At 43.3% G+C, this 10350-nt stretch overlaps 1 protein-coding gene across 1 annotated transcript; it reads left to right on the forward strand.

The window, feature by feature from the left end:
• The first annotated feature begins 6570 nt into the window (after positions 1 to 6570).
• Positions 6571 to 10013, forward strand: LOC143355872 (uncharacterized). The gene is made up of 4 exons (XM_076791041.1): positions 6571 to 6658; positions 6800 to 7333; positions 7915 to 9012; positions 9658 to 10013. The coding sequence occupies exons 1-4, from the start codon at positions 6571 to 6573 to the stop codon at positions 10011 to 10013; spliced, it is 2076 nt and encodes a 691-aa protein (XP_076647156.1).
• The last annotated feature ends 337 nt before the right edge of the window (positions 10014 to 10350 follow it).

Raw genomic sequence — 10350 nt, forward strand, 5'->3', positions numbered from 1 at the left:
CCGGGGATGGGACGAGTTTCGAGGCTGCAGTTTAGATATTCACCGGTTGATTACCGTCCCGATGGGGTGTGGGCCCACGGAAAAGGGGAATCCCCCGGAGGACGCTAACTCGACAACTGACAAATTAGCCCGCCGCCACGACGACACTTGCAAAATGGGTCGACAAGAAGATGCCCGGTTTCCGCTCTGCGAATTTGACGCGGACCCACCTCGATGAGATTCGTGCCCGTGTTTGTCGGAGTCAATTTCCACCCCCCGGTAGACAGCCTGAACGATACGCAACCCCCTTCCGGTTATCGGTCACCCAACCCTCGATCGAAAACCGGCACTGGTGATCGATCGGTCGACCCTAATCGCCGCGCCACCGGCCTACGATTTTTATGCTGAGGGACTCTTCTGCTTTAGAACCTTGAAGAATTTTTCTGCATTTTCTTAAAGCAGGGGTACGTCTTCAAAAAGATTTTCTTGGAACCTATTACGGCAACGCCAGAATCGAATTCACATTTTTATTTGTTAGTGTGGGCACGCTGGAATCGAATACACATTTTTATTTTTTAATATAGGCACACTGGAATCGAGTACACATTTTTATTTATTAGTATGGGCACACTGGAATCGAGTACACATTTTTATTTGTTAGTATAGACACGCTGGAATCGAATACACATTTATATTCGTTAATGTAGACACGCTAGAGGCATGCACACATTATTATACTTTAATGTAGGAATGCTGTGATCGAATGCATATTTTTATTTGTCAATTTGGTAACGTTAGAATCGCATACACATTTTTATTTGTCACTGCAGGCACGCTAGAGGCATACACACATTTTTATATGTCGACGTAGGAATGCTGGAACCGAATGCATATTTTTATTTGTCAATTTGGTAACGTTAGAGTCATACACACATTTTTATTTGTCACTGCAGGAACGCTAGAGGCATACACACATTTTTATACCTTGACGTGGGAATGGTGGAACCGAATGCATATTTTTATTTCGTAACACTTACATTTGCATGGTGATTGAGGAACATTACAGTCCGGCACGGATTTTTATTTAGAAGCCCCGGGTCTAAAACGAAACAAAGACGCCATAACCACTGAGAATGCTATTAAGTAGAGCTTCCCTGGGCCGAAGTGATAAAGCTACAATTCAGAATACGATCTTCACCCGACTCCAGCGGAGGCCATATCGATTCTCGCCCCGAGAAGTTAGCCGACACCGTGCGCCTTTATTAAACGAGAATCGCGCGCGATTCGCTCGACGGTTCTCGTACCAACTTGCCCGCCCCTTAACAACGCTAAAAACGGACAAAACAGGAAGAAAAACCGAAACGAGAAACAAATAAAAATAAAGCCCCGTGCAAAACTCGACGTTTCGGGCAATTACCGTTTAAACGGTTGAAACGCGAAATCGTCGGAAATCAGAGGCGACGTCTCGAGTTCGCGGTTCACGAGTCTGCGGGGGAGGGGGGTGGTCTCGAAGTCCGGGGGTGGTTTTAAACCCGGGGAATTTCTCGTCCGGGGTCCTAAGTGAATTGAAAATAGAAAAAAAAAAAGGAAGAAAGGAGAGAGAGGTAACGGCCCGGCGTAAATTATGTCCGAGGTAGAAAAGCGACCATGAGGGGTGGTTCGGGCAATACTTTTCGCATCGGGGCCGACAGAGGGGGCTCGGGGGATTGTTATTCGTGCGGCGTAGAGGCTCGGTGTCGCTTTCACTAGAGTCGGTTACTGATAAACGAGCGGTTTCAAACCCTCTTCCCCTCTCGCTCTACCTTCGAAAGCTACCCCCGTGAATGCAAACTCACCCTTCTTACCCGACACGCTTCAACCTCGCGCCGAGGTAGACTACGGTGTAAATCGTTTTCAAACTTAAACGATTGTCGACGACAGACCCGGAATTAATCGTCGTCGCGATTCCGATTCGCGGACCCGTGACGGGCACGCTAATTGCCGAAGAATTCTCTCCTCTGCCGTCCCCTAAATCACCCTTCTATCGACTCGCAAGCTATTCTTCTAGTTCTCATTTCAGACGCTCTTTCCTCGTGTCACTATTCTGCAGGGTGTCTTCGAACAATTACTGTTACGTTTTCAGTAGGTATACCCTCATCCGCAATACGGCGACAGCCGCCCCGCGCCGTTGCCTTGTATCGAAAGAAAACTGTCATATGAAAGATTTCTAACCTACCTTTTGGTACAGCGCAATTATTGAAAATTCTACTAATAGGCTTCCTGATATTTAACCCTTTGCACTCGGCGCTATTTTCATTTTAAAACTATATTTTTCTTCCGTCTTAGAATAGTTTCACTTTATTCATACGAAAATGATTCGACTTCTACATATAATATTTAAATGTTTAGTAATCTATTGAATACAAATTTTGTAATATTCGGGTGGGTGACGGAATTATTCGTCCAGGTTTTGAAATTAATTTAAAATATATTTGGGATCTGTAAAATGCAAGATAGCTGGGGGACTGCTCAATGTCATACATTCAATTTTTTGCAATTTTTATTTCATCAGATAAATTGCTTTGATTTTATGAAATTTTTGAGGTTTGGCAGACAAAGTGTTAATACGCCCGACTGCTGGAACTTATTAATTGATCCAGCAGTATAAACGCAATCCAAGACAGGAGACGACCACTTAAGACAGCAAAGGATCAGCCAAGAGAGTCCTGAAGGACTCGAACGACGCGGTAATGTCTCGGGACACGAAAATCCAGGCAGGACGTGTTCCAGAGCATCCGGTCCGGGTTTGAATCATCGCGAGGACTAGCGGTCACGACGCGCCATCATTCCCAGCGCGGAAATAGCGGTTATTTTTTCACGGGCCGAGAAAGATACTGCGGGCCGTGAGAGGGTGGGACATTAGCCATAAATTCGTGGCTCCCCAGTGGCAAATACGGAGGCCACCGTGTGCCATGCCAATTGTATAAATTGGCTATGACAAACTTATCGTCCCGGTGGCACGCGCGTGAGAGTCAACCGAGAGAGAGAGAGAGAGAGAGAGAGAGAGGGAGAGAGAGAGAGAGAGAGAGAAGTGGCCAACCACCGCACCAAGGGGTCGATACTTTTCTCGAACGACACACGGGCTTTTTGCTGCAGGTGCGTCATTCCCTCGTGGTCGTTTGAGACATCGTTCCCTCGAGGTCCTCCGGGAAACGTGAGCATCCTACGAGCGTTCTTGTATCCTCCTCGATTTTTCGTGCGTGGTCCTCCAACAATCGATTGCCATATTCCGATTATTTTTACCGGAACATGCACGGCAGTACGGGTACCATTAGCTGTACAAATTAATTCGTGCTCTTCCTTATGGGTTACTTTCTAGAGCAGAGTGTCAGGTTTGTAAACAATCATTAAGCAATAAATAAATCAATAAACAAATCTTCATCACTAAATAACGGATCCTTATGCAAAATAAAATTATTTTTTACCTGAATTGCAACGAACTCAAGTGAAACAGAAATTTATTTTCTTTCTGATTTGGCAGATTGGAAATATTAGGTCGTCCCATAAGTTCGTGCCGTGGATATGTTTATATTACTCACCATTGAAAAGTATTTTAATGAAAAACTGCAGTATAGTGACGGTATGGTGTCTTTGCCAAAAAGGTCAGAAGATTTTGTGGAATGAAATGGTGATTATGGGACGACCTAATAATATAATTGTATGCTTAAATTTTTCTAACATTTTCGCTACTTAAAATCACACCTACTAATTTTTCATCACTTCATCGTCGCGTAAGCCATTAACGCTAAACCAAGTACTACAAGTAACTGGTAGACTTGTAAAAATAATAAAATTGAATTTACACAGATTTTTATCGTAATGGAACAGAAATATTTATTCCGGCATTTTCGATTATTCACACCAATTTTCTCCGCCTTTCAGTTTGCGGAGTTAATCGGTAAACGAGTCGCACAATTGATCTGCGCGTTGAAAAATAACATTGAAAGGACGAAGGGAAAAGGATTAAGGTCGAAATGAATAGTTTCTCGTGAAAAGAGGGAACGTCCGTGGGTGTTATCGGTCGAAGGAGATATCCGAGGCCGGGTTCGTGATGTCGCATGCGAATGGCCATGGCGATTCGGGCCACGTACCGCTGCTAACCGTTAATAAAAGCTTAAAAGACATTATCGTAAGCATTCGTCGGGACATTAAAAAGCGCACGTGCCGCCAACGGCGGGGCCCTCGATGCAATTTTAAACAGCTATTTCCGGCCGCTGCCACCTATCGTCCTCGGGTGACACATGTCCCCGATGTTGTTACACGGATCCGAGGGATCTGCCCAACTGAATACCAATCGCAAGGGGATCATACACCCGTAGCAAGGGTGAAAACCTCTGCCTGGGGATGTGTCGTTCGTGCAATCAAAACAAACATTGCTGCGCGTCCGGATATTCGGGGGTACTTGCCGCTTAATTAGCTGTGCGAGCACTTGTTTGCGTAGCTAATCACCGGACTGCGGATTTCGGAGAGGAATAAAAAGATGCGAAATTTCTTTACGCTTTCTGTAATTTTGACAAGCTGGCACGACGATGTTCAGCGAGAACAATAGGTCGAAAGTTTCCCGGTTGTTCCAGGGGCGCGGAAGAATGTGTGCGCAACGATGCCCGGCGTGTTTAGTGGTTTCGGATCAATAGGGAGGCAATCCGAAAGAGAAAAGAGAAGTGTCCATTATGGCATTAAGCGCGCGAGAGGGTCTCCCCGGGTCTCGTGGGGAGAAAAGTTTTGGCAATGATTAACCGAAGTCCCGGGCAGCGGCGCGGCGGCTTCGATGAGTCGATGGAACTCTCCGGCTCGCTTGATTTACCGAGAATAATTATGTCCCGGACGGGAACTTCTCGTCGCGGAACTTCGCCGCGGGAGTGCTCGATCAGATTCCGAGAGAGCCGTGATACGTCAACCTGATATTTCATTTTCGTTGACAGACAAAGGAAACGCTCACGGATTCAATCTCTCCTGACAAATACCCTCGCGTCGCTAGGCCGCATCCCTGAACGATCCATTATTTCATATTAGTCGTATCGATCCGGGTCCTGATAGCTTCGAACCATTATTATTTATTTTAAGCATTTTGACCTTTTGTGAGCAGGGCTGTGGTGGCTTTTTTGCTTCTTGGCTCCTATCAATCTGAAACATTTCCAACCTCAAATGAACAATGCGATACTTTATATTTGTTATATTTTGTATTTATTTGTTTATCATTTCTTGTTGTTTGTCTTAAGCATCGTTAACCTTCTGTGGAGGACTACACACCGGCTTCGTCGCGCCTTATTGCAATTCCTATTTTTGTTTTGTGTGTCCTATTAGTTTCAAATTTATCGAAAAATTTATTTCAACCTTCTGTGCAGAATTGTACTTGCGTCAAATAGTGAATATATTGATTTATATCAGTACGTGTTGATTCGAATCACAATGTCTTTATTATTTCCTCTTTTTATATAATTTTATTTAACCAGTTAACTGTTTCGACCTCTTTGAAAAATGTGTACCTAAATTCATTAAAAATGAACCGTATAGCCGTTTCGACGAGTATACTCGTCATGACACAAAATATTCCCATTTCTTCATGACGAGTATACTCGTCAAAAACAGCTAACTGGTTAATAGTGCCCTATTAATATTGAAATTATCTAAATATTTTTTAAAAATTTATTCGATGGAGACTATGTTGTTTGGAGCAAATGTGTAATCCATTATTTTATATTAAACTTACTTTTTACTTGAATTGTAAACGTTCCAAATTTCCGTGCAGATTGTTTTGTTGAGATTCGCGGGGAAAGTTAGTATTTGTGAAATGAATCGCGGACAGGCCGCTCGCGCTCGATTCCGAAAGGAAAATCGGGTGGAGAAAACAGAGAAACGGTCCGCGGAAAATCAGACAGTCTGTCGAACCTGTCAACAAACCTTGAAGAGATCAATCGAGCCAGGAAAATCGGGAAACTCTGTCTGCCACGTCTGGCCTACCGACAAAATTCGCCCAGTATCCACAGTCGTGTAGAATTTTTCCATCGAACGCCGGACATCATGCTGCGCGGACATGTTGGCCCTCTCGAGCTCGTACGGGGTGTTGTCAATCCCCTTATCCGGAGAAATTTTACTGCATGTGAGTTTCGCTATAACAATCTTTTTTTTTTCATAAGAAACGGAATTTAATTCGTCGAATTTGTTGCTTGAGGAAAATTAATTTCAGGGTTTACTGCCACGGTTTATTGTTTTTCTAAGGTTCTGTTTTTCGGCGTTTATGGGGTTAGTTTGACCAGAAATCGATTACTATTAGATTCCTTTATTCACTCTTTTCTGGGTCGAACCATTTTTATACGATTCAATTCGAATTCCATTCTGACATTTTTTGAATATCCGTATAATTTTTAAATGAATTTTTTAAGTACGTTTAACTCATAAATAAATACAGTTGGCTATAAATTTAAACCAATGGAAGCATTACTTGTTTATTAAAGCAGCGCCGCAAGGAATTCAAATCTTAACTTAACAAACGATGCATATATTCATTCTGTTATATTTAATTTACTAGTTTACAATGTTGTTCGCCACTACATGTTTTTGCAGCATCAGTGCGATGCACAGACGACAACGACAGGAAGAAGGTGGAGGGTGTGTTTTCCTGGCTCAAGGACATCTTCAAGTCAGGTTAGAAACATTTAGCCACTCGCTACAATTAACGCTAATTAATCGGCGACGGTTAAAACAAACAATTTCCTCGGTTTAAAATTCGTGACGCGATCCACGAGCGAAATTAAACCAGCGCTAATGTAACACTTTGTAGCGGTTAGGGTCCAAGAAGCTCGAAACTCGATAGATGTCCAAATCGAGGACACTCCGAAGGGCTACCCGCGAAACTTCGCCCATAATATTCAAAGTTGCTCGTCTCCAGAGATAGCCAGCAAAGTTGAAAAGTACGTGGATGCCAAAATCAACTCGACAGCAGAGTCGGTCAGCCATTTTGGATGGTACCCTGCTCCTTTGAGTCGCAGTCTCCTGTTGGTAGCTGACGGACCGGACACCCAGATCCGAGGAGTTGCGTATTGCTCCCCTAGAAACACGAAGCCACCCATCAGGGAGCCTAACATGCCCGAGAAGCAACAAAGGAAGGACGACAAAGAGAAGAAGAAGAAGAAAAAGAAACCGGTGTTGCGAACCGATGCTTCTGAAGATTTTCCCGATGTCGTTGCTATGGAGGCTGGCCACAGTCTTCGTGACAACCCGGATGTCAACTTCCGGTACCAGTGGGGCATCAAGATCCCCGAAGAAACGGCTCAGAGGACCCAGGAAGTCCATAGGACATATATTTGGGGCCAAGGTTTGTACATTGAACCCAAAAATGATCTAGTCCATTGCAGAGTCTAGCAGATTTTCGTGCAAATTAAAAATTGTATCACAGTTATTTCAAGTTTTGTATTCCAAACTTCTTAAAATATTTTTATTCTTTTCCATCCGATCTACTAATTTTTGTAAGAACTGCATAAAGTTCGCAGTCCATTTATCAATATATTCGCGACATTTTTCCGATTAAAATGAGTCCAAACACGATACTATTCGGAGCATATTTACTACTTTTAATCCACGGCGCAGTAGAAACTCGATTATGCGACCTAGCCAATGGAACGTGAGTGTTTATATAATGGTACAGTCACCTAGCCACAGTACTAAATTAAATCATTACCAATTTACACAACGAATTGTGTTGTACGCGGTCCTCTTCAGATTGAACTGTTTAGATTCAGATATCACCGGTTCGCATAATCGAGGTTCTACCGAATCGTGGATTGAACAAGCAAACATGATCCAAACTGTATCGTGTTTGGGCTCGTTTTAACCAGCAAAATGTCACCAATGCGTCAGTAAAATTGTCACAAAAAAAAAATAATTACTTTCATTCAGCCTCCAACCCAGTCACCGACAACACAAAGGGTCTCACCGTGAGGATGACCGCCTCGGATCCGGAGAAAACTAGCACAAAAACCGAATCATCCAGTCAGTCGGCCCAGCCGATGGAACCCAGCTCCATGGACGAAAGAGTAGAGACAATAGACAAAATGGAGACCGAGAAGGTCCTGAAGAAAGCGTCAGGCTCGTCAAAGGACAATTCAACTCCCGACGAGGACTACAATATTCCTTTGGGGGCGGAGTTCGACGCCGAGATCTCAGCTTGGAAGGACCTAGTCCTGAAGTCGAAAATGCCCATCGACACCTCCAACAAAGACGACTTTGCGCCAAACTCTAAAACATCGGCGGACTTGCTCAGCATCCGTCCCGAGCCACCAGAACCGAAGTTGGATGTCCAAGCGATTCCATCGACCGACGAAGAGGTCATGAAAGACGAGGACGAGGAGAGCATTCCGAAGGAGTTGAAGGTTAACTTGAAGAAGATGGAGGGTAAACGGACTGGTGACGTGCAGAAGATAGACAGCAAGAAGCTGCACACGTCGCAGTCGCCTTACTTGAAATCATCAATGGCTGATAGAGAGGATATTTACTCTTCTAGAACTGATTCTAGACGATCATGGACATGGTCAACCATAACTGGACTACCTAGACTCCACGTGGTCACCTTCTCGACCAGTTCTGAGAGGTACTGGGCCAGTGCTGAGAAGATCAACGACACCAAAGGGTCCGAAGCTGCTCTTGCTGGAAAACCAACGAGTCCTGATAACGTAGATTTGGCAAACGTTGGGAACATGGAGGAAGTTGCGAGTCCTGATCAGCAGTTGCTGAGAAACTCTCAGCAATATCAGACCAACCAGCCAGAGGTCGATTCCGAGTTTGAGGATAGTCTGAACGCTATTGCGGGGAGTGGGATCTCTTTGCATAGCACGCAGGAGGAGCAGGAGGTTGATGATAGCAAGATGAATGCATCTGAGAAGGATTCGATGGCTATGGAGGCTGAGGATCATCATCATCAGTCTTCTAACAGCTTCAACCAGTTCGAGGATGACTACGTGTCTGCGTATGAGTCTATGTCTCTGCAACCGACGCAGGGTAAGTTATGTGATCGGTAGACTGAGGATTTTTATGTATTTGCAGTATCCGTAGATTTTTATAATATGTTTAAAACCATGAAACGTAGAATTTGCATAAGGATCCGCAGTCTGATGATCGGGGCAGTAAGACAATAACTAGTGAAAAGTTTGTTGTTTTTTATTTTTTTTTTTTTATGAAACTTGTACCAAAATATCTGTGACATTTTTCTGATTAAAATGAGTCCAAACACGATGCAGTTTGGATCATATTTGGTTGTTTAATCCACGATTGAGTAAAACCTCGATTATGCGAATCGACGATATCGAAATCTAAACGGTTCGATCGCAAGCGATCCATATACAGTATACAATGCACTGTATTGATTACTAGAGTTTAACGTTGTAGATAACTGTTATATTATCCAACGAGTCGCGTCCCTCTTATTGGTTCGCATAATCGAGGTTCTACCGAAACGTCGATTGAACAAGTAAGAATGATCCAAACTGTATCGTGTTTGGACTCATTCTAATCAGAAAAATGTGGCGAATATGTTGGTAAACGTACCATAAAAAAATAATTCAGAACAACAAAGTTGCGTCATTGGATTATTATTGTTTTGGTCAGTTGTTGATCCAATTGGGAACAAAGGAAACGCTTTTTCAGAGAGGTCGGCAAAAGAAGAACACAAACAGGACCAATCTTCAGAATGGACAGACAGCGATGCTTACGACAACGAATCTCAAGTTAAGATTGACAATTACGTCATCGACGGCGAGTACATAAAAGTTCCAGGGGATCCTTATCCATACAGCAAGCAGTATTTCGAGAAATGGAGGATGTCCAAAGAAGACATCAATATCGGTTCGTTTGTTGACAAAACGGAGAAGGTGGTCGATCCTGAGGTTCCGGTTGGAGACGCAAGGGCCAAACAGATTGACAATCTGCCACCTGCCAGGAGCATGTCCCATGACATCCACATGAGGAACCAGTTGTCGCGAGGCAAAGGTGTGCCTAATTAGAGGGATAGGTAGCGGTGTCAGTCTACGACGTTTTAGAAACTATTTTAAAACGAGCATTTTTTGTTCCCTATTGTCAGTTTGTTGATTCGAAAATTGAATCTTCGATGACTAAATTTTTGTACCGTCCTGTCCCTCGTTTGCTAAAACATATAATTATATATAATTATAATTATTCATTCATGACCACTGTAGCATGATTCGCGAAGTCCACATCGAGAAATAGGAATATAGAAATTGTTTATTAGTGGAATATGAAATCGAAATAAATATCATTGGATTTTATGCAGATGGTATGATTGTATATGTCGCCTTATCAAAATGACAAGACTGGATTTAT

The sequence above is a fragment of the Halictus rubicundus genome, chromosome 7 (assembly GCF_050948215.1).
Source record: "Halictus rubicundus isolate RS-2024b chromosome 7, iyHalRubi1_principal, whole genome shotgun sequence".
Classification (NCBI taxonomy): domain Eukaryota; kingdom Metazoa; phylum Arthropoda; class Insecta; order Hymenoptera; family Halictidae; genus Halictus; species Halictus rubicundus.